This window comes from Rhinoraja longicauda, chromosome 38 (assembly GCF_053455715.1).
Source record: "Rhinoraja longicauda isolate Sanriku21f chromosome 38, sRhiLon1.1, whole genome shotgun sequence".
Lineage (NCBI taxonomy): Eukaryota > Metazoa > Chordata > Chondrichthyes > Rajiformes > Arhynchobatidae > Rhinoraja > Rhinoraja longicauda.
This window is the reverse complement of record NC_135990.1, coordinates 8,507,354-8,534,691: the sequence shown is the minus strand read 5'-3', so window position 1 is coordinate 8,534,691 and position 27,338 is coordinate 8,507,354. Positions and strand designations below refer to the sequence as shown.

Here is a 27,338-nt window from a genome sequence, read left to right as displayed (position 1 = left end):
CTTCGGCCCACCAAGTCCGCGCCGACCAGCGATCACCGTGAACTAACACTATCCTACACACACTAGGGACAATTTACAATTTTTTGCCAAGCCCAATTAACCTACAATCCTGTACGTCTTTGGAGTGTGGGAGGAAACCGAAGCACTCGGAGAAAACCCACGCAGTCACGGGGAGAACGTACAAACTCCGTACAGACAGCGCCCGTAGTCAGGATCGAACCCGGGTCTCTTGGGCTGTTGGGCAGCAACTCTGCCTGTCACCTTTCACCTCCTCTCTGAGAGCTGAACAGCCAAGGAAATCGAGTCGTAGAGTGTTACAGCATGAAAACATGCCCTTTGGCCCATCCCATACATGCTGGCCAAGATGCCCGTATAAGCTGATCCCATTTGCCCATGTGATAGAGAGTCATAGAGTCATGCAGCCCTCCTGTGCTCCAAGGAATTGGCTTTTACATGGCATACTCGCCGTGACATTGTGGGCTAAGGGGCTTATTCCTGTGCTGTACTGTTCTATGTTCCACGGTCACTCATCTGAAAACTTTATACATTTGGGTAATAATCTGCTCTTAGATTTCTCTTATTGTCGGACAATGCACTCCCACGATTCCAACTGGTGAATCTGAGCAACTCACTGCCACTGAAGGCTGTGAAGACCAGTCAATGGATATTTTTACGGCAGGTTCTTGTTTAGTACGGGTGTCAGGGGTGATGGGGAGAAGGCAGGAGAATGGAGTCTGAAGAAGGGACTCGGTTTGCCAAGAGTCAAGGGTGTTTAACTGATTATTGTTGGACTGTGGGTGACAAAATCTCGTCCAAAAGACTTGTTTTTTTGGATGACAATAAAGGTTATTCTGATTCTGATTCTGATATATAATGATATATAATATATAATATATATAATATATAAAGCGACGGAACAATGATATTCCTACTTGCCACAACAAATTGCCCGGATGGAGATCAATGCGTTGGATGTTGAGGTCTTTATTAGAAACATAGAAACAGAAAATAGGTGCAGGAGGAGGCCATTCGACCCTTCGAGCCAGCACCGCCATTCATTATTATCACGGCTGATCGTCCCCAGTCAGTAACTCGTGCCTGCCTTCTCCCCATATCCCTTGATTCCACTAGCCCCTAGAGCCCTATCGAACTCCCTCTTAAATCCATCCAGTGATTTGGCCTCCACTGCCCTCTGTGGCAGAGAATTCCACAAATCCACAACTCTCTGGGTGAAAAAGTTTCTTCTCACCTCAGTTTTAAATGGCCTCCCCTTTATTCTTAGACTGTGTGGCCCCTGGTTCTGGACTCGCCCAACATTGGGAACGTTTTTCCCTGCATCTAGCTTGTCCAGTCCTTTTATAATTTTATATGTTTCTATAAGATCCCCTCTCATCCTTCAAAACTCCAGTGAATACAAGCCTAGTCTTTTCAATCTTTCCTCATACGACAGTCCCGCCATCCCAGGGATCAATCTCGTGAACCTACGCTGCACTGCCTCAATTACAAGGACGTCCTTCCTCAAATTAGGAGACCAAAACTGTACACAATACTCCAGATGTGGCCTTACCAGGGCCCTGTGCAACTGCAGAAGAACCTCTTTACTCCTATATTTACTCTTTAGGGTGGTGAATCTGTGGGATTCGTGGCCGCAGACGGCAGTGGAGGCCGCCCATGCCAGTGGACACTGTAACGGCGGAGGTGGGCAGGTTGTCTGTGCGCTCACCTGCGAATGCCTTGGAGATGCGGTCCTTCTTCCACTCCCAGGGCTGGTCGTACTCCCCCGGGGGCCGCTCGTCGTCCGCTGGGAGACGGCTCTCACGGGGCCCCCGCTGGGACGACACCCTCTCCGCCGCTCCCTCGCCGCCGCCGTTCTCCACGGGTTCGTAGGGCGTGTCGTACAGGGGCAGCGGCCTGCCGGGGGCATCCTTCGACCCCCTCCGCCGTATCTCTGCGCAGTGGAAGGAGAGAGTTAGCAACAGCGAGCGCCGAACAACAACTAACGCACGGCGGCACGGCCACGGTAGAGTTGCTGCCTTATGGACAATAGACAATAGGTGCAGGAGGAGGCCATTCGGCCCTTCGAGCCACCTGTCACCTTTCACCTCCTCTCTTAGAGCTGAACAGCCAAGGAAATCGAGTCGTAGATTGATCAATGTGATCATGGCCGATCATTCTCAATCAGTACCCCGTTCCTGCCTTCTCCCCATACCCCCTGACTCCGCTATCCTTAAGAGCTCTATCCAGCTCTCTCTTGAATGCATTCAGAGAATTGGCCTCCACTGCCTTCTGAGGCAGAGAATTCCACAGATTCACAACTCTCTGACTGAAAATGTTTTTCCTCATCTCCGTTCTAAATGGCCTACCCCTTATTCTTAAACTGTGGCCCCTTGTTCTGGACTCCCCCAATATTGGGAACATGTTTCCTGCCTCTAACGTGTCCAACCTCTAAATAATCTTATACGTTTCGATAAGATCCCCTCATCCTTCTAAATTCCAGTGTATACAAGCCTAGTCGCTCCAGTCGTTCAACATATGACAGTCCCGCCATTCCGGGAATTAACCTAGTAAACCTACGCTGCACGCCCTCAATAGCAAGAATATCCTTCCTCAAATTTGGAGACCAAAACTGCACACAGTACTCCAGGTGCGGTCTCACTGGGGCCCTGTACAACTGCACACAGTGCTCCACGTGCGGTCTCACTGGGGCCCTGTACAACTTATGGGGTGGAGAGGGAGAGATAGATCAGCCCTGATTGAATGGTGGCGTAGACATGATGGGCTGAATGGCTTAACTCTACTCCTATCACTTATGATCTTATGAGTATCAGGGACACAAGCAAATTAATACTGTCCCACAAATGCTCTCAGGTTAACGGCTGATGATAGAAAAATTCCGGGAAATGTAAGAATTGTCCCTAGAGTGGGAGAAATCTAGAGGTGGTTCAAGTCAAGAGTTTTACTCACAAAATGCTGGAGTAACTCAGCAGGTCAGGCAGCATCTCAGGAGAGAAGGAATGGGTGACGTTTCGGGTCGAGACCCTTCGGCTCAGTCTGAAGAAGGGTCTACGACCCGAAACATCACCCATTCCTTCTCTCCTGAGATGCTGCCTGACCCGCTGAGATACTCCAGCATTGTGTGAATAAATGCCTTTGAATTGTACCAGCATCTGCAGTTATTTTCTTACACTTCAAGTCAAGAGTGTTCAATTGTCATATTAAGTGACAACGGAACAATAAACTTCTTACTTGCTGCAGCTGAACAGGCCCATTAACTTGATAACACACAAATAAATATACATTAGTCAATAATACAATATATTAAGCTGATGAGAATGATCTGCCATGATCACATTGAATGGTGGTGCTGGCTCGAAGGGCCAAATGGCCTCCTCCTGCACCTATTGTCTACTAAACACTGCCCCATATAATTACAGGGTTACACTTGGACTATGTGCCTCTCTGTACATGCAGATGGTTTCAACAGTGCCCCAGAGACTTTGCACGCCACCATCATTAATACTCTACACCCACACGGACAATCAATCATCCAAATAGAACCTTTACACCAAGATAATGTGGGTTATTGATGACCCTCTTGCCGTACAATTAGTAAATGTGAATAGATATGCAGAAAACAGCATAAATCACCCTAAACAGGCACCGCTGCACTGCAATTGGGACTAGATCGTTGTTCTGTTCTTTCACGGCCCTAGTGAGACCGCACCTAGAGTACTGTGTGCAGTTGTACAGGGCCCTAGTGAGACCGCACCTAGAGTACTGTGTGCAGTTGTACAGGGCCCTAGTGAGACCGCACCTGGAGCACTGTGTGCAGTTGTACAGGGCCCTAGTGAGACCGCACCTGGAGCACTGTGTGCAGTTGTACAGGGCCCTAGTGAGACTGCACCTGGAGCACTGTGTGCAGTTGTACAGGGCCCTAGTGAGACTGCACCTGGAGTACTGTGTGCAGTTGTACAGGGCCCTAGTGAGACCGCACCTAGAGTACTGTGTGCAGTTGTACAGGGCCCTAGTGAGACCGCACCTGGAGTACTGTGTGCAGTTGTACAGGGCCCTAGTGAGACTGCACCTGGAGCACTGTGTGCAGTTGTACAGGGCCCTAGTGAGACCGCACCTGGAGTACTGTGTGCAGTTTTGGTCTCCAAATTTGAGGAAGGATATTCTTGCTATTGAGGGCGTGCAGCGTAGGTTCACCAGGTTAATTCCCGGGATGGCGGGACTGTCGTATGTTGAAAGACTGGAGCGGCTAGGCTTGTATACACTGGAATTTAGAAGGATGAGAGGAGATCTTATCGAAACATATAAGATTATTAAGGGGTTGGACACGTTAGAGGCACGAAACATGTTCCCAATTAAGCAACTCTATCGCTGGTCGGCGCGGACCTGGTGGGCCGAAGGGCCTGTTTCCGCGCTGTATCTCTAAACTAAACTTGCCCACACCAGCCAAAATGTCCCTGATACACTGGTCACACCTGCCTGCGTTTGGCCCATATCCCTCCAAACTCGTCCGATGCATGTAACTGTTTCTTAAAATATTTTTGAGGAACTACTTTAAACTTCACGGTAGACTTTGTAGATACAGTGTGGCTGTATTGATTGTAGTCAAGTGTAGTCTTTCCGCTGAGTGGATAGCACGCACCAAAAAGACTTTTCACCGTACAATAGACAATAGACAATAGGTGCAGGAGGAGGCCATTCGGCCCTTCGAGCCAGCACCGCCATTCAATGTGATCATGGCTGATCATTCTCAATCAGTACCCCATTCCTGCCTTCTCCCCATACCCCCTGACTCCGCTATCCTTAAAGTAAAAATAAAATAAAATACAATAAAAGGGCGGCACGGTAGCGCAGCGGTAGAGTTGCTGCTTTACAGTGAATGCAGCGCCGGAGACTCAGGTTCGATCCTGACTACGGGTGCTGCACTGTAAGGAGTTTGTACGTTCTCCCCGTGACCTGCGTGGGTTTTCTCTGAGATCTTCGGTTTCCTCCCACACTCCAAAGACTTACAGGTATGTAGGTTAATTGGCTGGGTAAATGTAAAAAATTGTCCCTAGTGGGTGTAGGATAGTGTTAATGTACGGGGATCGCTGGGCGGCACACCAACACTATCCGACACACACAAGGGACAATTTACATTCACACCAAGCCCATTAACCTACAAACCTGTACGTCTTTGGAGTGTGGGAGGAAACTGAAGATCTCGGAGAAAACCCACGCAGGTCACGGGGAGAACGTACAAACTCCATACAGGCGGCACCCGCAGTCGGGATGGAACCCGGGTCTCCGGCGCTGCAAGCGCTGTAAGGCAGCGACTCTACCGCTGCGCCACCGTGACCACAGTCGTGAATTGTCTCCAAAGAGTCGTGGCGTTTTTCTCTCTGTTGGATTTTGAAATGTTTAAACGTTTTTGCCGACTGTTGGTTTGACGGCAATGGTCGTAGCTTGACGTCTCCTGACGGGGGCGCTGTCGTAGGTTGTCGCCAGGTGACATAGGTCGTCGCCGGTGCTGACTTCGGTGAATTCCATTGGCGACTACCCACGTCAACCGGGGTGAAAACCGGAGGTCAAAATGACGTGAATTGTCTTCGGTTGTCGCCGATACGGTCGTAGCTTGACGCGCGTAGACGTAGGTTGACTTCAGTTGTCGTAGGTTGCCGCCTGTGCGATCATAGGTTGTCGTAAGTGCGGTCGTAGGTGGACGTCCTAAGTCGCGACGATTGGGTCGCTGGTTGTCGGTAGCTTGCCCTAGCTTGACGTCGCCTAGGTGGTAGGTTGTCGAAGCTTGTCGTAGACATTGTCGTGGGTGGAGTCCAGTCGCGGGTTTTTCGGCGACCTGCTACGACTATGACAGTCGCCGGCAGTCGCCTAAAAAATCGCCTCAGTGGGACATGCCCTTAACATTTCCTCAATGCATGCACCAGAGGTGTGGAGAGCATTTAGCGGAGGAGTTTATTTATGCAGCAGTCGGAAGAAGGGTCCTGACCCGAATCACCACTTATCCATGTTCTCCAGTGATGCTGTCTGACCCGCTGAGTTACTCCAACACTTTGTGTCATTTTGTGTAAACCAATCAATTAATCAGTGATACTTTCTTATCACTGTACTCGGTACTGTGATTTTTTTTAGCAGCGACAATTATGCAGCAGACTTCACCCACGCAGTGCGCAAAGAGTGACCATGTTGTCTGGCACCGACAATGTTACGAAATGTTCATTGAACAGTCTTACATAGAAACATAGAAACATAGAAAATAGGTGCAGGAGTAGGCCATTCGGCCCTTCGAGCCTGCACCGCCATTCAATATGATCATGGCTGATCATCCAACTCAGTATCCCATACCTGCCTTCTCTCCATACCCCCTGATCCCTTTAGCCACAAGGGCCTCATCTAACTCCCTCTTAAATATAGCCAATGAACTGGCCTCAACTACCTTCTGTGGCAGAGAATTCCACAGATTCACCACTCTCCGTGTGAAGAAATGTTTTCTCATCTCGGTCCTAAAAGACTTTCCCCTTATCCTTAAGCTGTGACCCCTAGTTCTGGACTTCCCCAACATCAGGAACAATCTTCCCGCATCTAGCCTCTCCAACCCCTTAAGAATTTTATATGTTTCTATAAGATCCCCCCTCAGTCTTCTAAATTCCAGCGAGTACAAGCCGAGTCTATCCAGTCTTTCTTCATATGAAAGTCCTGCCATCCCAGGGATCAATCCGGTGAACCTTCTCTGTACTCCCTCTAAGGCTAGAATCTTGTCTTCTCAAACCTACAAAAACCTGCACGTCTTTGGAGTGCGAGAGGAAACGGCAGATCTCGGCTCCGGTAGGTTTGGGTGGCACAGCGGTAGAGTTGCTGCCTTACAGCGATTGCAGCGCCGGAGACCCGGGTTCGATCCCGACTACGGGCGCTGTCTGTACGGAGTTTGTACGTTCTCCCCGTGGGTTTTCCCCGAGATCTTCCCACGCTCCAGAGACGTGCAGGTTTGTAGGTTAATTGGCTTGGTAAATGTAAAAATTGTCCCTAGCGGGTGTAGGATAGTGTTAATGTGTGCGGGGATCGCTGGTCGGCGCGGACCCGGTGGGCCGAAAAGGGCCTGTTTCCACGCTGTATCTCCAAACTAAACTCATCTTGGAGAAAACCCACGCGGGTCACGGGGAGAACATACAAACTCTGTTGGCCAAACTTCTTGGCCACAATCGGTCCCTTGCCTGGTCACCCCTACATTCTCAACACCCCTCCCGCCGGGACCCTCTATATTCTCACTGCCCCCCCCCCCCCCATCGTGGTTCCTCCTTCATTCTCGGAGTCCTGAAGCCAGGTTGCTAGGGAACCGAGAGAAAATGGGCGATATAACAGATATCTCCCGTTTCCCACTCCCCTGACTCTCAGTCTGAAGAAGGGTCTCGACCCGAAGCGTCGCCCATTCCTTCTCTCCAGAGAAGCTGCCTGTCCCGCTGAGTTACTCCAGCTTCTACCTCAGGTAAACATCCCCCTGGTCAGAGGCCGTCAGACCGAGGACATTACCCCATGGAGATTCGGTGTCTTCCCCACGAGACCTCACGTTAACCTCTCATTAGAGTCTGTGTCCCTGTCCATTCATTTGCCCAACATTATACCACCCCCCCCCTAAAATACCCCTCCCCATATACCCCACACTTCAATCCTCATCCACGCCTTCATCACCTCCCGTCTGGACTACTGCAACAGCCTCCTCTATGGCGCACCCTCAAAAATCATCAGTAAACTTCAATACATTCAAAACTCCGCTGCCCGTCTACTCACCCACTCCCCGATCCGTGACCATATCACCCCCGTCCTTTACAAACTCCACTGGCTCCCCATCCCCCAGAGAATCCAGTACAAAAACCTCCTTATGACCTACAAAGCCCTCCATAACCTGGCCCCATCCTACCTGACTGACCTCCTCCACAGGCACACTCCCACCCGCACCCTCCGCTCTGCTGCTGCCAACCTCCTGTCCCCCCCATCCGGACCAAACTCAGATCCTGGGGGGACAGGGCTTTCTCCATCGCTGCTCCCACCCTGTGGAACTCACTACCCCAAACCATCAGAGACTCCTCCACACTCACCACATTCAAAACATCACTGAAGTCTCACCTCTTCAGTACTGCCTTCAACCACTGAAGGTCACCTCACCTTCTGTCTCCTTTCTCTGTTCGTTTACTTATTTATCTATATATTCACTTCTCTATGTTCTAGAAATCCCTGTAAAGCGTCTTTGAGTGTTTGAAAAGCGCCATATAAATGTAATGCATTATTATTATTATTAATGTTATATCTTTGCACTAAATATTGTACCTGTACCCTTTATCCTTTAAGAAAGTTACTCCAGCTTTTTGTGTCTAAGGTTTGGAGGGATATGGGCCAAGCGCGGGCAGGTGGGACTAGTGCAGATGGGACATGTTGGTCGGTGTGGGCAAGTTGGGCTGAAGGGCCTGTTTCCACACTGTATGATGCTATGACTCTATGATTCCATCAACTCCCTGGCTGCCTGCACCAGGGGTAAGTCACCAGTTATCCCACTAACAGTGGTGTGCAGTGCTGAGAATATTCTGAACAAGTTAGCTCAGTAAACCTGCTGACATTGATTTATATTCAGGTATTGACCAAGTGCAGATCGAAAATAGATTAGACAAACTGCAGCAGTTAGACACAGCTCTCTGATTAATTGCAGAATTTAGCACTAAAGTAATGGATTCAAAGTGGTAGCTTTTAATTAGCTGTTATGGTCCACTAACTATGGTCCATGTTTGGCACGGTGGCGCAGCGGTAGAGTTGCTGCCTTACAGCACATTCATCACCAGAGACCCGGGTTCGATCCTGACTACGGGCGCCGTCTGTACGGAGTTTGTACGTTCTCCCCGTGACCTGTGTGGGGTTTCTCCGAGATCTTCGGTTTCCTCCCACATTCCAAAGACGTGCAGGTTTGTGGGTTAATTGGCTTGGTGTAAATGTAAATTGTCCCTGGTGGGTGTCGGATAGTGTTAGTGTGCGGGGATTGCTAGTCAGTGCGCTGTGTCTCTAAATTAAACTAAACTGAGACTATGGTCTTGAAAGGGCACTTACCATGTAAAACGCTGTAAAAGTTGAATATAATAAAAATTCTCCTCCATCCAACTTGTATGAGGAATCTCCCAACTCCAACAGCAAGAGGGTTTTAGTGTCATAATAACATGTCCCAGATAGAACAATGAAATTCTTACTTGCAGCAACACAACAGAATATGGAAACATAGTCTGACCTTTCTGTCATGGGCCTCCTCCAGTGCCATAGTGAGGCCCACCGGAAATTGGAGGAACAGCACCTCATATTTCGCCTGGGCAGTTTGCAGCCCAGTGGTATGAATATCGACTTCTCCAACTTTAGATAGTTCCTCTGTCCCTCTCTTCCCCTCCTCCTTCCCAGTTCTCCCTCTATCTTCCTGTCTCCACCTATATCCTTCCTTTGTCCCGCCCCCCTGACATCAGTCTGAAAAAGGGTCTCGACCCGAAACGTCACCCATTCCTTCTCTCCCGAGATGCTGCCTGACCTGCTGAGTTACTCCAGCATTTTGTGAATGGAAACATAGTACTCTGTAAACAATATGATAAACGAGAAAAAAGTTCAGTGTGTGTGTGTGTGTGTGTATATATATAAGAAAAATAGTTCTGTGTGGGTGTGTATTATATATATATATATATATATATATACACAAACACATACACACACATACACACAAACAAAAACAAACATTTAATAGTGCAAAACCAATGCCCCCATGTCTATGTAGTTCAGGGCTTATTTGAGGTTGTAGAGTTTAATAGCCTGATGGCTGTGGGGAAGAAGTTGTTCCTGAACCTGGACGTTCCAGTTTTCAGGCTCCTGTACCTTCTTCCCGATGGCAGGGGTGAAATGAGAGTGTGGCCTGGGTGGTGTGGGTCTCTGATGATGCTGGCTGCCTTTTTGAGGCAGCCACTCCTGTAAATCCCTTCAATGGTGGGGAGGTCAGAACAAGGGGTGCCAACTATCTCACACCCATTTACGGGACAAGGTGACGTCACCGCCCCGCGCCCCACGTGACCCCACTCCACCAATGGCGGCCGCCCGGGCCGGGAGGAGGGTTGCTATGCAACTTCCGTTAGGCGGCGCCCGGGCCTCCGGGCCTGGACTGTCCGGAGCTAAAATGTGGGAAACCTAGAGTGTCGGGATCTAAACTGTAGGGGCCTACAGCGTCGGGGCCTACAGCGTCGGGGCCTACAGCGCCCCTCGGGCCTAATAGACAATAGACAATAGGTGCAGGAGTAGGCCATTCAGCCCTTCGAGCCAGCACCGCCATTCAATGCGATCATGGCTGATCACTCTCAATCAGTACCCCGTTCCTGCCTTCTCCCCATACCCCCTCACTCCGCTATCCTTAATACGGGACAAGGGCGGTCCCGTACAGGACAAACCAATTTAGCCCAAAATACGGGATGTCCCGGCTAATACGGGACAGTTGGAAACCCTAGTCGGAACCCGTGATGGACCGGGCAGTGTTTACCTCACTGTACTTCGGCATGTTGACAATAAGCTCCACTTGACTGTGCAAAATTGCCACAAGTGTTTGTGAATCCAAACTAACTGGCTTCAGCAACATCCTTGCCAGCCCAAGAAGGCAACACAAGACTGAATAGGTGTGTGATAAAACATGCAGAGTACTCTTTTGACCTAGGGTCTTTGTGGTGAGGAGAGGCAAGGTTGGATGAATGAATCAGTGAAGGGCCATTCCTCACAGACATTTCATTTACCCTGACAGCTTTTCAATTAGCTTCAGTGCCCCCCAGTGTAGGGCAGATAATCAAATGGCAGCAAAGATTTACACAAGGACTCTTGCAAATTGACGGGCCAATTATGAAATAGGCTGTGGGGGACATCATTTCCCCATCGCAGTGTTCTAGGTTTTATCTCCTGCATGCTTCCTTCCCTCCTGTCATTAGGGTCGCCATCTGTCCCGTATTAGCCAGGACATCCCGGATTTTGGGCTAAATTGGTTTGTCCCATACGGGACCGCCCTTGTCCCGTATTAAGCCCGGACGGCTCTGTAGGCCTGGACACTGTAGGCCCGGATGGCGTTGTAGGCCTGGACACTGTAGGCCCGGACGGCCTTGTAGGCTCGGACACTGTAGGCCCGGACGGCGTTGTAGGCCCGGACGCTGTAGGCCCGGACGGCGTTGTAGGCCCGGACGGCCTTGTAGGCCCGGACACTGTAGGCCCGGACGGCTCTGTAGGCCCGGACGCTGTAGGCCCAGACGGCGTTGTAGGCCTGGACGCTGTAGGCCCGGACGGCATTGTAGGCCCGGACGGCATTGTAGGCCTGGACGCTGTAGGCCCGGACGGCTCTGTAGGCCCGGACGCTGTAGCCCGGGGGCCTCAGCAGTCCCGGAAACTGAAGATCTCGGAGAAAGCCCACACAGGTCACGCGGAGAACGTACAAACTCCATACAGATGGCACCTGTGGTCAGGATGGAACCCGGGTCTCTGGCGCTGCGAGGCAGCAACTCTACCGCTGGGCCACTGTTGGAGAGTTCCATGCTCGCAAGGGTGGGTGTGTGCAGGATGTGCTTGCTGTGCTTGTGGCTGTGTGGAGGATTAAATGGAGCGTGGACACCAGCCAAGGGCCTTCACTTTTAATCGGCTCGCTGAATGATCCCAGTCCCCGGTGATGCCTTTCACAGGGTTCAGCTGCATCATCTATGCGCTGGGAAATTAATTAGGCTCAGTAATTGAAAGCTACGCAATATTACACCGCATTAAAAGAACTCCATCTTCTCGATTTATCTTCCTTCCAGGCTTTCAGACAAGAGACCGACACTTCACCAACTTGCTCCCACACCACACGCCAGGCTCAATGGTGGGGAGGGTAATCAGCTGATGCGGGCGGCACGGTGGCGCAGCGGTAGAGTTGCCGCCTTACAGCGAATGCAGCGCCGGAGACCCGGGTTCCATCCCGACTACGGGCGCTGTCTGTACGGAGTTTGTACGTTCTCCCCGTGACCTGCGTGGGTTTTCTCCAAGATCTTCGGTTTCCTCCCACACTCCAAAGACCTACAGGTTTGTAGGTTAATTGGCTGGGCAAATGTAAATAATTGTCCCTAGTGGGTATTGGATAGTGTTAATGTGTGGGGATCGCTGGTCGGCGCGGACCTGGTGGGCTGTAAGGGCCTGTTTCCGCGCTGTATCTCTAAACTAAACTAAACATGGATCAATTCAATGACATCAATCGATCCATTAACCCATCAGCCATCCAATCTCACCCTCTGCTCCCGGTGGCAATACACAGCACGCCCAACAAGACCAATGGTGATTGAAAAGTAAGGCACGAAGTGCTGGGGTATCTCAGTGGGTCAGGCAGCATATCATCATATCATATCATATATATACAGCCGGAAACACGCCCTTTCGGCCCTCCAAGTCCGTGCCGCCCAGCGATCCCCGTACATTAACACTATCCTACACCCCACTAGGGACAATTTTTACATTTACCCAGCCAATTAACCTACATACCTGTACGTCTTTGGAGTGTGGGAGGAAACCGAAGATCTCGGAGAAAACCCACGCAGGTCACGGGGAGAACATACAAACTCCTTACAGTGCAGCACCCGTAGTCAGGATCGAACCTGAGTCTCCGGCGCTGCATTCGCTGTAAAGTCTCTGGAGAACATGGATAGATGACTTTAGGCAGGGTCCCGACCAGAAACTTCACCTATCCATGTTCTCCAGAGATGCTGCCAGACCTGCTGAATTACCCCAGCACTTTGTGTCTTGTTCTATAAACCAGCATCTGCAGTTCCTTGTTTCTCACGTCCATTGGGGGTTTCTTTGGAGGTGAAGGCGATGAAGATGGTTGTGGAGGGCCGGGCGGAGAACGTTGACCACAGGGAATTACCACAAGACCTTAGACGAGGCCTTCCTTGGATGCATCTTGGGCAATGCCCATCCTTTGCACAAACTCTGTACAGACAGCACCCGTAGTCAGGATCGAACCCGGGTCTCCGGAGCTGAAGGGCAGTAACAAGGCAGTGGGCCTTTTGTGCTTCCCTGAGTCTTTTAAGCGTGTTAGGTTAATCAACAACAAGAGTGCGTAGGTTTAAGGTAGTAGGCTTGATGGGACCAATGGTCTAATTCTGTTCCTGTCACATGAACTTATGAACAGCAAAAGGCAGAGGGGGTAGGGTTCACATCCTAAGAATGTGGCCTTGGGCTCTAGACTGGTCAATGAAATAAAAACCATTTCATGGATGCTGACAACCACGCTCAGAAACGTCACCCATTCCTTCTCTCCCGAGATGCTGCCTGACCTGCTGAGTTACTCCAGCATTTTGTGAATAAATCGAGTGTATAATTTAGTTTAGTTTAGAAATATGTGTCTCTGAACTCATGGAAAGATGTGTCTCTGAACTCTGAACTCATGGAAAGATGTGTCTCTGAACTCTGAACTCATGGAAAGATGTGTCTCTGAACTCTGAACTCATGGAAAGATGTGTCTCTGAACTCTGAACACACCACGTTCCCGCTAGGACATGGATGCATGGAATGTCGGGCTGTGGGCAGGAGGGGTGAGGGGAAAGTCAGTGACCAAAGGACTTTACCTCCCCCACACCCTGCTCTCCAGCCTTGACTAGTTTAGTTTATTGTTATTGTCACGTGCAATGAGGTACAGTGAAAAGCTTTCTCGTTGCGTGATATCCAGTTGGCGTAAAGACTACACGTGGTTAGAATCGAGCCGTCCGCAGTGTACAGATGCAGGAGAAAGGGGTGAACGTTTAATGCCAGGTAAAGTCCGATTCAAGATAGTCCGAGGGTCTCCAATGAGGTAGATGGGAGGTCAGGACCATTCACTAGTGTTTTCAAGAGTTAGATTTAGCTCTTGGGCTAAAGGAATCAAGGGATATGGGGAAAAAGCAGGAACGGGGTACTGATTTTGGATGATCAGCCATGATCATAATGAATGGAGGGCAGACACAAAATGCTGGAGTAACTCAGCGGGTCAGGCAGCATCTCAGGAGAGAAGGAATGGGTGACGTCACCCGAAACGTCACCCATTCCTGAAGACGGGTCTCGACCCGAAACCCGAAACGTCACCCATTCCTTCTCTCCCGAGATGCTGCCTGACCCGCTGAGTTACTCCTGCATTTTGTGTCTACCTTCAGCATGGAAAGATGTTCCTCGGCCCACCGAGTCCACGCCGATCACCCATTCACACTCGTTATCCAACTACACACTTTACAGAGGCCAATTTACCTACAAACCCGCACGTCTTGTGGGAGGAAACCGGAGCACCCGGAGGAAACCCAGGCAGTCATCCTGAATGGTGTCAAGTTAGGAAAAGGGGACGTACAACGAGATCTGGGTGTCCTAGTGCATCAGTCACTGAAAGGAAGCATGCAGGTACAGCAGGCAGTGAAGAAAGCCAATGGAATGTTGGCCTTCATAACAAGAGGAGTTGAGTATAGGAGCAAAGAGGTCCTTCTGCAGTTGTACAGGGCCCTAGTGAGACCGCACCTGGAGTACTGTGTGCAGTTTTGGTCTCCAAATTTGAGGAAGGATATTCTTGCTATTGAGGGCGTGCAGCGTAGGTTTACTAGGTTAATTCCCGGAATGGCCGGACTGTCATATGGTGAAAGACTGGAGCGACTAGGCTTGTATACACTGGAATTTAGAAGGATGAGAGGAGATCTTATCGAAACGTATAAGATTATTAAGGGGTTGGACACGTTAGAGGCAGGAAACATGTTCCCAATGTTGGGGGAGTCCAGAACCAGGGGCCACAGTTTAAGAATAAGGGGTAGGCCATTTAGAACGGAGATGAGGAAAAACTTTTTCAGTCAGAGTTGTGAATCTGTGGAATTCTCTGCCTCAGAAAGCAGTGGAGGCCAATTCTCTGAATGCATTCAAGAGAGAGCTGGATAGAGCTCTTAAGGATAGCGGAGTCAGGGGGTATGGGGAGAAGGCAGGAACGGGGTACTGATTGAGAATGATCAGCCATGATCACATTGAATGGCGGTGCTGGCTCGAAGGGCCTCCTGCACTTCTATGGTTCTATATAAACGCAGACAGGTGGGACTAGTGCAGCTGGGAGATGTTGGCTGGTGTAGGCAAGTTGGGCCGAAGGGCCTGTTTCCACACAGTATCACTCTATGACTGTAATGTGATAGCACGCAGGAACCCATCGAAGCAGATCTCCTTAAATAGATTGATTAGGCCGATACGAGATTAGTTTGGAGCCTAATTGTCTCTCTCCTGGGACGTCTTTAGCTCGCAGTCGATAAATGGTTAGCAAAAATTCCAGTTGGCAGCTTCTGACAGTGAACTCTCAGCTGTCCGCACAAGAACCTTCCCTCAACGATTGTTGAAAACGTTCCTTCAACGTCATGGAAGTCAATACGTGATCTCCCGCTGATAATCTACACAGTGAGTTGAGCTGCAAGATCGAGCTTCCCTCTGTCACACTGACTTAAGATATCACAGCCTCAGCTTAAGATCACCCGACTGATAGACTCACATGAAAGGCAGAGTTCCCAGCGTCCCTGGGATGAACATTCAACCCTGCTCCCCCCGGCCTCACCGATAACGATCTGGCGTCATTTCGATAACGAAATGGTCGGCCATTTAGAACGGAGACGAGGAAAAACAATTTCACCCAGAGAGTTGTGAATCTGTGGAATTCTCCGCCTCAGAAGGCAGTGGAGGCCAATTCTCTGCATGCTTCCAAGAGAGAGCTCTTAAATATAGCGGAGTCAGGGGGATAAGGGGAGAGGGCAGGAACGGGGCACTGATTGTGGATGATCAGCCATGATCACAGGGAATGGCGGTGCTGGTGTGAAGGGCTGAATGGCCTCCTCCTGCACCTATTGTCTACTGTCTTCTTCTTCTGTCGTGAGTTACTCCAGCATTTTGTGTCGAAATAAAGCTGTGTGTTTAGAGCTATTAATTGAAGGAGTCACAGAATCATAGAGCACGAAAATAGGCTCTTCGGCCTAAATCTCCCTTGCCGACCAACATGACCCATCTAAGCTAGACCTGATTGCCTGCTTCTGACCTATACCCCATGCCTTTGACCATGTACCCATCCAAATATTTTCCCAATATTGTTATTGCAGGTACTGTAAATGTGGAGAGGATGTTTCCACTAATGGGAGAGTCTAGAACCAGAGGTCACATCCTCAGAAGTCAACGTGTCATCGTCCAGGTCAATCAGACCTCGTTCACCATTCGGTGGCCGGTTTTTGGGGCAACTGGTGACTATGTCCTCCACTGTCTACTGTCTATTGTGTCACTACACAGTCAATGGCATCGCCAGTCCACCAGCACCCTCCCTCCCTCAGTCCGTTTGGAACTGCAGATGCTGATCTAAACCGAAGATAGACACAAAAAGCTGGAGTAACTCAGCGGGACAGGCAGCATCTCTGGAGAGGAGGAATGGGTGGCGTTTCGGGTCGAGACCCTTCTTCAGACTCGTTAGGGTGTAAGGGAAACGAGAGACATAGGCGATGATGTCGGGAGATAAAGAAAAATTAATGAAAGATATGGAAAAAAGTAACGATGATAAAGGAAACAGGCCCTTGTTAGCTGCTTGTCAGGTGAAACTGAGAAGCTAGTGTGACTTGGGTGGGGGAGGGATGGAGAGAGAGGGAATGTTGGGGCTACTTGAGGTAGAATAAGAAGATAACTGCAGATGCTGGTACAAATCGAAGGTATTTATTCACAAAATGCTGGAGTAACTCAGCGGGTCAGGCAGCATCTCGGGAGAGAAGGAATGGGTGACGTTTCGGGTCGAGACCCTTCTTCAGACTGATCTACTTGAGATAGAGACTGGTTAGTTTTGTTTGTTTTTAGTTTTTATAGATACAACAAGGAAACAGGCCCATCGGCCGTTCAGAGTCTGAAACATAGAAAATAGGTGCAGGAGTAGGCCATTCGGCCCTTCGAGCATGGCTGATCATCTACAATCACTACCCCGTTCTTGCTTTTTCCCCATATCCCTTGATTCCTTTAGCCCTCAGAGCTATATCTAACTCTCTCTTGGAAACACCCAGTGAATTGGCCTCCACTGTGGCAGAGAATCCCACAGATTCCCACAGATGGGGTACTGATTGAGAATGATCAGCCATGATCACATTGAATGGCGGTGCTGGCTCGAAGGGCCGAATGGCCTCCTCCTGCACCTATTGTCTATTGTCTATTCACAACTCTCTGGGTGAAAAAGTTTTTCCTCATCTCAGTCCTAAATGATAGCGGAGTCAGGGGGTATGGGGAGAGGGCAGGAACGGGGTACTGATTGTGGATGATCGGCCATGAAACGTCGACCCGAAACGTCACCTATTCCTTTTCTCCAGAGATGCTGCCTGACCTGCTGAGTTACTCCAGCTCTTCGGTTTGAACCAGCTTCACTCTTGCACCGTCGGAGCACCAATTCTACGCCGCCCATCGATCGCCCGATCACACTAGTTCTACGTTATCCCACTGTCTCACCCACTCCCTGCACACTAAGGGCAATTAACCTACAAACCTGCACTGCTTTGCCCAAAGCAATGTAATTCTTACTTGCTGCAGCTTTACAGGCACATTAACACAACGTCACAACAAATCCATTCCCAATAAACGATTATAGAATAAATCATGGGCCATTTGCACCCCACTCATTCTCCTTCTACGATCTCGACCCGAAACGTCACCCATTCCTTCTCTCCCGAGATGCTGCCTGACCTGCTGAGTTACTCCAGCATTTTGTGAATAAATCTCCTTCTACAATCTCCTGGCAGGTAGAAATTACAAAAGCCTGAAAGCACTTACCACACCAGTTTCAGGAATAGTTTCTTCCCCCCTGTGATCACACTACTGAAGTGCCCTCCCTTAAACTGAAACTGAGAGTACAGTCCCAATCTCACAACATACATCATTGCACACTTTGCAGTTTTATAATCTGTATTTTTTTTCTTCTGTAATCGTATCTATTCACCTATTCCCAAGAGCAAGTAGTCAAAGTCCACATAGAACATAGAACAGTACACTTTGACCTTTCTGTCCTGGGCCTCCTCCATTGTCAGAGTGAGGCCCAGCGCAAATTGGAGGAACAGCACCTCATATTTCGCTTGGGCAGTTTACACCCCAGCGGTATGAACGTTGACTTCTCTAACTTCAGATAGCCCTTGCTTTCCCTCTCTATCCCCTCCCCCTTCCCAATTCTCCCACTGTCTTCCTGTCTCCTACTACATCTTATCTTTGTCCCGCCCCCCTCCCCTGACATCAGTCTGAAGAAGGGTCTCGACCTGAAACGTCACCCATTCCTTCTCTCCAGAGATGCTGCCTGTCCCGCTGAATTACTCCAGCATTTTGTGTCTACCTTCGTATTAAACCAGCGTCTGCAGTTCTTTCCGACACTCAACCTACAAACCTGTACGTCTTTGGAGAGTGGGAGGAAACCAGAGAGCCCGGAGAAAACCCACGCGGGTCACGGAGAGAACGTACAAACTCTGTACAGACCAGTAGTCACGTTTGAACCCGGGTCACTGGCGCTGTAAGGCAGCAACTCTACCGCTGGGCCACCTGTTTGGATAGCATACAGCACAAAGCTTTTCAATGCACGTTGGTACACGTGACAATGATGAGCCTAAGCCTAAAACTAAACCAGGCCCTGTGGTGAGTGTGGCGGGGATTGTCTGATGTGGTGCCAGTAATGATCACCACATCTCCAGCCAGTTTACTCCTAACTACCCGCTATTCCAGGAGAATAACGTCAGCTCCAAAGGCAGACACAAAATGCCGGCGTAACTCAGCGGGACAGCCAGCATCTCTGGAGAGAAGGCACGGGTGACGTTTCATAAGATCATAAGTGATTGGAGCAGAATTAGGCCATTCGGCCCATCAAGTCTACTCCGCCATTCAATCACGGCTGATCTATCTCTCCCTCATTCTCCTGCCTTCTCCCCATAACCTCTGACACCCGTACTAATCAAGAATCCATCCATCTCTGCCTTAAAAATATCCACTGACTTGTGGCCTCCACAGCCTTCTGTGGCAAAGAATTCCACAGATTCACCACCCTCTGACTAAAGAAATTTCTCCTCATCTCCTTCCTAAAAGAACGTTCTTTAATTCTGAGGCTGTGACCTCTGGTTCTAGACTCTCCCACTAGTGGAAACATCCTCTCCACATCTACAGTACCTGCAATAACAATATTGGGAAAATATTTGGATGGGTACATGGTCAAAGGCCATGGGGTATAGGTCAGAAGCAGGCAATCAGGTCTAGCTAAGATGGGGCATGTTGGTCGGCAAGGGAGATTTAGGCCGAAGAGCCTATTTTCGTGCTCTATGATTCTGTGACTCCTTCAATTAATAGCTCTAAACACACAACTTTATTTCGACACAAAATGCTGGAGTCACTCAGCAAGTCAGGCAGCATCTCGGGAGAAATCTTGTCCAAAAGACTTGTTTTTTGGATGACAAATAAAGATATCCTGAATCCAGAAAATGGATCTCCTGAGATGCTGCCTGACCCGCTGAGTTACTTCAGCCATTTGTGTCTATCTTTGGCATTAACCGGCATCTGCAATTCCTTTTGATCCCACTGGCTTTATTTCACAGGGCCGATGTCTCTACCTCTTGAGTGTAGCTTCACATAACACCGACTGTGGACAAGCTTCCATTTGATTGTGTGCTTGAAAGTGCGCTGATGATTTATTTAGAAGCCGGAGGAAACTGCAACCAGTGCTCAGACAGAGCTTTTAGCACAGAAAATTGGCCTCAAGAGCTTTGCAACGGCATTGCTAGGATGACAGGTGCCAAGCCAAGAGAAGGGTGCAAGGAACTCAGCCATCAAGCAGGACATCAGGGAAAGTCAGAGGAACTGGAGAAGATGGGCGGTCATGGTAGCGCAGCGGTAGAGTTGCTGCCTTACAGCGAATGCAGCGCCGGAGACCCCGGTTCGATCCCGACTACGGGTGCTGCCTGTACGGAGTTTGTACGTTCTCCCCATGACCTGCGTGGGTTTTCTCCGAGATCTTCCGTTTCCTCCCACACTCCAAAGACGTACAGGTTTGTAGGTTAATTGGCTTGGTGTAAAGTGTAAATTGTCCCTAGTGGGTGTAGGATAGTGTTAATGTGCGGGGATCGCTGGTCGGTGCAGACTCGGTGAGCCAAAGGGCCTGTTATGCGCTGTATCTCTAAACTAAACTAAACTAAAGTCAAGTCAAGTCAAGTCAATTTTATTTGTACAGCACATTTAAAAACAACCCACGATGACCAAAGTGCTGTACATCAGTTCAGGTACTAAGAAACGAACATACAATGGCACACAAACATAACAGCACATACATAAACAGTTCACAGCGCCCCCTCAGAGGGCCTCAAACACTAGGGAGTAGAAATAGGTTTTGAGCCTGGACTTAAAGGAGTCGATGGAGGGGGCAGTTCTGATGGGGAGAGGGATGCTGTTCCACAGTCTAGGAGCTGCAACCGCAAAAGCGCGGTCACCCCTGGGCTTAAGCCTAGACCGCGGGATAGTCAGTAGAGATGGGGAGAGAGGTTTGGAAAGCAGGGATCATGGAGTCATAGTGATACAGTGTGGTAACTTGGCATCTTGGTGGGCACAGACATTGTGGGCTGAAGGGCCTGCTCCTGTTCATGCGTTTTTGGAGCAGACAGGCCATTCGGCCCATCAAGTCCACTCTGCCATTGAATCATGGCTGATCTACCTTTCCCTCTCAACCCCATTCTCCTGCCTTCTCCCCACAACCCCTGACACCCGTACTAATGACCCTGCACCTCAGTGTTGTGTGTTCGATGATCAAGACTGTAAGGAGGGGCACAACAGTAGTTACCAGCGTTCAGGAAAAGCTACAGGGCAGGGGATTGGAGAAATCTAGCTCAACAACTCACGATGATCTCACGGGATAGTTATCTTCACCCAGCCCCTAATTAGACAAATGTTATTATAAACTCAGTTGCTGGAAAAAAACCCAGGACCACAATGATTGGCTTTGGTAGCGTTCAGTTTAGTTTAGAGATACAGCGCGGAAACAGGCCCTTCGGCCCACCGAGTCGGCGCCGACCAGCGATCCCCGCACATTAACACTATCCTACACACACTAGGGACAATTTTACATTTATACATTTATACATTTATACCCAGCCAATCAACCTACAAACCTGTACGTCTTTGGAGTGTGGGAGGAAACCGATGATCTTGGACGAGAAAGTCCACGCTGGTCACGGGGAGAACGTACAAACTCCGTACGGACAGCACCTGTGGTCAGGATCGAACCCGGGACTCTGGTGCTGTGAGGCAGCAACTCTACCGCTGCGCCACCGTGCTGCTTTTAGAATCAGAGTCAGCCAACGTTCAGTGAGGGTTTTGTGCTGTTCTGTCCAGTATTACGTGGAGGAACTGAGGGAGACCAGTAGACAGTCAGTGTATTTTTTTGTAAAGCGTTTGATGGTGCAAGTAGTTTCAGTCCAGTTTAGTTTATTGACACGTGTACCGAGGTACAGTGAAAAGCTTTTGCTGCGTGCTAACCAGGCAGCGGAAAGACAATACATGATTACAATCGAGATGTCCACAGTGTACAGATACATGACAAGCGAATAACGTGAATAACGTTTAGTGCAAGATAAAGCCCATTAAAGTCCAATCAAAGATAGTCTGAGTGTCTCCAATTAGGTAGATAGTAGCTCAGGACTGGTCTCTAGTTGTTGATAGGATGGTTTTTGTTGCGTGACAACCAGCCAGTGGAAAGACACTGCTTGATTACATCGAGCCATTCACAACGTACAGATACATCATAAGGGAATGATGTTTAGTGCAAGGTAAAGCCAGTAAAGTCTGAACAAAGATAGTTCAATATTAGTTCAAGACCGCTCTCTGGTTGCGGTCGGATGGTTCAGTTGCCTGATAACAGCTGGGAAGAAGTTAGAGTTTAGATATACACCGATCAGCCAAGACATTATGACCTGATGAGCCAAAACATTATGACCACCTGCCTAATATGCTGTTGGTCCTCCGTGTGCAGTCCCATACGCAGCAGGGTGCGATGCACTGTGTATTGTGACACATTCCTCCCGTGACCACCATTAAAACTTTCTGTGACTTGTGCCACAGTCGACCTTCTGTCGGTTCGGACCAGACGGGATAGCCTTCGTTGCCCTCGCGCATCGATGAGCCTTGGGCGCCCAACACCCTGCCTGTCGCCGGTTTATGGTTTGTCCCTCCTCGGACCACTGTCGGTAGGTACTCACCACTGCTGACCGGGAGCACCCCACAAGCCTTGCCGTTTCAGAGATGCTCTGACCCAGTCGTCTGGCCATAACAATTTGGCCCTTGTCAAAGTCACTCAGGTCTTTACTCCTGCCCATTTCTCCTGCATCCAACACATCAACTTCAAGAACTGACTGTTCACTTGCTGCCTAATATATCCCACCCCTTGACAGGTGCCATTGTAACAAGATAATCAATGTTATTCACTTCAAGTTAGGAGATCTGGATGTCCTCGTGCATCAGTCACTGAAAGGAAGCATGCAGGTACAGCAGGCAGTGAAGAAAGCCAATGGAATGTTGGCCTTCATAACAAGAGGAGTTGAGTATAGGAGCAAAGAGGTCCTTCTGCAGTTGTACAGGGCCCTAGTGAGACCGCACCTGGAGTACTGTGTGCAGTTTTGGTCTCCAAATTTGAGGAAGGATATTCTTGCTATTGAGGGCGTGCAGCGTAGGTTTACTAGGTTAATTCCCGGAATGGTGGGACTATCATATGTTGAAAGACTGAAGCGACTAGGCTTTTATACACTGGAATTTAGAAGGATGAGAGGAGATCTTATCGAAACGTATAAGATTATTAAGGGGTTGGACACGTTAGAGGCAGGAAACATGTTCCCAATGTTGGGGGAGTCCAGAACAAGGGGCCACGGTTTAAGAATAAGGGGTAGGCCATTAAGAACGGAGATGAGGAAACACTTTTTCAGTCAGAGAGTTGTAAATCTGTGGAATTCTCTGCCTCAGAAGGCAGTGGAGGCCAATTCTCTGAATGCATTCAAGAGAGAGCTAGATAGAGCTCTTAAGGATAGCGGAGTCAGGGGGTATGGGGAGAAGGCAGGAACGGGGCACTGATTGAGAATGATCAGCCATGATCACATTGAATGGCGGTAGTGGCTCGAAGGGCCGAATGGCCTCCTCCTGCACCTATTGTCCATTGTTTATTGTCTATTGTCTATTGCCTGTCCGTGGTCATAATGTTTTGACTGATCGGTGTATGAACCAAGTGGATAATTGAACTGGAAACCTGCCTGGTGAAATACTTGCAGACAGCCACAAAAAGCTGGAGTAACTCAGCAGTTCTGGAGATAAGGAATAGGTGACGTTCGGGTCGAGACCCTTCTTCAGGCTGAGGAGTCCAGGGAAGGGGAAACGAGAGGCGATACAGTGAGATGTAGAACGGATTAACTCGGAATGCAGCAAAAGTTCGTGCTGAAGAGAATCTTTCCTGCAAAACTGTGCCTGAATCTTCCAACTCTGGAATCTCTTTTTCTGTTTAGCATAATTTTAATCCACTTAAATGACACAATGCATTGAAGTGTTTGCCTCAGTGTGTTTCATAAATATTAAAACAGCTTCGGCAATTTCCATTATTCTCAATGAAATTTCACGTCGATTTGCAACCTTTCTTCTTTCGCCGCCTGAATTTTGACAGGTCAACCACTGAAACGATATTCCAAGCAGCCAGGCTGGCAATAGGCCCCCAAACGTTAATTAATAAAAGCTTTTCTCTTGAATGTGTCAGGGGCAACGAACAGAATAACGATATTAATGTTTGTGCATACTCTGCAAAAGGACGTTGACTTGAGGCAATTGTTGGCCAGTTTGCATCTCTCCAGCGGTTTAGTTTAGTTTAGCAATACTGTACAGATACAGGCCCTTCGGCCCTCCGAGTCCATGCCCACCAGCGATCACCCGTTCACACTATTTATTCACAAAATGCTGGAGTAACTCAGCAGGTCAGGCAGCATCTCAGGAGAGAAGGAATGGGTGACGTTTCGTGTCGAGATCTTCTTCAGACTGATGTCGGGGGGGGCGGGACAAAGGGAGGATATAGGTGGAGACTGGAAGATAGAGGGAGATCTGGGAAGAAGGAGGGGAAGAGAGGGACAGAGGAACTATCTAAAGTTGGAGAAGTCGATGTTCATACCACTGGGCTGCAAGCTGCTCAGGTGAAATATGAGGTGCTGTTCCTCCAATTTCCAGTGGGCCTCACTATGGCACTGGAGGAGGCCCATGACAGAAAGGTCAGACTGGGAATGGGAGGGGGAGTTGAAGTGCTCAGCCACCAGGAGATCAGATTGGCCAGCGCGGACCGAGCGCAGGTGTTAAGCGAAGCGATCGCCGAGCCTGCGTTTGGTTTCAACGATGTAAATAAGTTGACATCTGGAGCAGCGGATGCAATAGATGAGGTTGGAGGAGGTGCAGGTGAACCTCTGTCTCACCTGGAAAGACTGTTTGGGTCCTTGGATGGAGTTGAGGGGGGAGGTAAAGGGACAGGTGTTGCATCTCGTGCGGTTTCAGGGGAAAGTGCCCGGGGATGGGGTGGTTTGGGTAGGAAGGGACGAGTGGACCAGGGAGTTACGGAGGGATCGGTCTCTGCGGAACGCAGAGAGGGGAGGGGATGGGAAGGTGTGGCCAGTGGTGGGGTCCCGTTGTAGGTGACGGACACGTTGGCGGATGATTTGTTACCCGTTCACACTAGTTGTATGTTATCCCACTTTCTCATCCACTCCCTACGTGCTAGGGGCTGATGAACCGACAAAGCCGCACGTTTTTGGGATGTGGGAGGAAACCGGAGCACCCGGAGGAAACCCACGCGGTCACAGGGGAGAACACGCAAGCTCCACACGGACAGCGCCCGAGGTCAGGATCGAACCTGCTGTGCCACCCTGCCGCCCATTTCGTGAGCTGAGCTTTATGTTCAGGTCAAGACGGTTTTGAGTTGCGTCACACAAGACACGGTGGCGCGGCGGTAGAGTTGCTGCCTTACGGCAACAGGTACCCGGGTACGATCCCGACTACGGGTGCTGTCTGTACGGAGTTTGCACGTTCTCCCCGTGACCTGCGTGCGTTTCCTCCGGGTGCTCCGGTATTCCTCCCACACTCCAAAGACGTACGGGTTTGTATTCTAATTGGCTTGGTATAGATGTAAATTGTCCTTAATGCTTAGGGATACAGCGTGGAAACAGGCCCTTTCGGCCCACCGGGTCCGCGCCGACCAGTGATCCTCGCACATTAACACCATCCAACACCCACTAGGGACAATTTTTACATTTTCCAAGCCAATTAACCTACAAACCTGCACGTATTTGGAGTGCGGGAGGAAATCGAAGATCTCGGAGAAAACCCACGCAGGTCACGGGGAGAACGTACAAACTCCGTATGGACGGCGCCCGTAGTCGGGATGGAACCCGGGTCTCCGGCGCTGCGTTCGCTGTAAGGCAGCAACTCTACCGCTGCGCCACCGTGTGTGTAGGATAGTGTGGATGAGCGGGGATCGCTGGTGGGTGAGGACTCGGTGGGCCTGTGTCTGTCTCTAAACTAAAACTAAACTTCATTAACTGGGGCGGGTTAGGAGTGAGAAGGTGGTCTCACCAGCTGCCATCTTGATGCCCACCGCATCCCATCTGCCACAGAATCTCTGCCCAGCCCGCCATCTTGCTGATCGAAGTTGCCCAGCGGTGATCTGAGCATCACCGTCAGAGACCGAGAAGGGGAGGCCGACTTTCATCATTTTAAAGTGATAGGAGCAGAACTAGGCCATTCGGCCCATCAAGTGTACTCTGCCATTCAATCATGGCTGATCTATCTCTCCCTCCTAACCCCATTCTCCTGCCTTCTCCCCACAACCCCTGACACCCGCACTAATCAAGAATCTAGCAATCTCCGCCTTTAAAAGAAAGCAGTGGAGGCCAATTCACTCGATGCTTCCAAGAGAGAGTTAGATATAGTTCTTAGAGCTAATGGAATCAAGGGATATGGGGAGAAAGCAGGAACGGGGTGCTGATTGTGGATGATCAGCCATGATCATATTGAATGGCAGTGCTGGCTCGAAGGGCTGAGTGGCCTCATCCTGCACCTATTTTCTATGTGTACCCACTGACTTGGCCTCCACAACCTTCTGTGGCAATGCATTCCACAGATTCACCACCCTCTGACTAAAGACATTCCTTCCCATCTCTTTCCTAAAGGAACGTCCTTTAATTCTGAGGCTGTACCCTCTGTGTCTAGACTCTCCCACTGGTGGAAACATCCTCTCCACATCCACTCTATCCAGGCCGTTCACTGTTCGGTGATTCGGTGATTCACTGTTTGGAGACATTGCTTCCGGAGTGATAACAAGGGTTTGACGGATTGGCTGGGAAGTGCTGGGAATAGCATCCCCATGGAGCTGGCAGGGGGGGGCAGTTGGGCTGAGTGATGTACCTGGTTAAGTGGTGGCATGGGGCCGCTTGTTAATGCAGGGATATCTTCCAGCTGCTGCCTTCCTGAGCACAGACCGTGAAGGGCATCTTAACTGAACCACTGCACTTTGTAACGATGCCACTGCATCGTAACTGTACCACCACCGCATCGTAACTGTGGAATTCTCTGCCTCAGAAGGCAGTGGAGGCCAATTCTCTGAATGCATTCAAGAGAGAGCTGGATAGAGCTCTTAAGGATAGCGGAGTCACGGGGTATGGGGAGAAGGCAGGAACGGGGTACTGATTGAGAATGATCAGCCATGATCACATTGAATGGCGGTGCTGGCTCGAAGGGCCGAATGGCCTCCTCCTGCACCTATTGTCTATTGTCTATTGTAACCTGTCCACCGCATCGTAACTGTACCACCGCATCGTAACCGAATCACTGCATCGTAACCCGATCACCGTATCGTGACCGTACCACTGCATCGTAACTGTACCACCGCATTGAAACCGAATCACCGCATCGTAACCTGATCACCGTATCGTGACTGTACTACCACATCATAGCTGTACCACCGCATCGTAACCGTATCACCACATCGTAACCGTACCACCGCATCGTAACCGAATCACCGCATCGTAACCCGATCACCACATCATAACCCGATCACCGCATCGAAACCGAATCACCGCATCGTAACCGTACCACCGCTTCATAACCCCACCACCGCATAGTAACCGTACCACCGCATCGTAACCCGATCACTGTATCGTGACCGTACCACCGCATCGAAACCTTACCACCGCATCGTAACCCCACCACCGCATCGTAACCGTACCACCGCATCGTAA

The 27,338-nt window shown here is 49.8% G+C and overlaps 1 protein-coding gene across 1 annotated transcript in view; it reads right to left on the bottom strand.

The window, feature by feature from the left end:
• The window catches only part of LOC144610867 (SH2 domain-containing adapter protein F-like), a 103,688-nt gene extending 76,583 nt beyond the window's left edge, over window positions 1-27,105 (bottom strand). The window contains exons 1-2 of the mRNA XM_078429836.1: window positions 27,060-27,105; window positions 1,724-1,948 (exon numbers count right to left, since the gene is read on the bottom strand). Coding sequence (XP_078285962.1) covers window positions 1,724-1,948; window positions 27,060-27,105 — 271 coding nt within the window. The remainder of the gene's footprint in view (window positions 1-1,723; window positions 1,949-27,059) is intronic.
• Window positions 27,106-27,338: the final 233 nt, after the last annotated feature.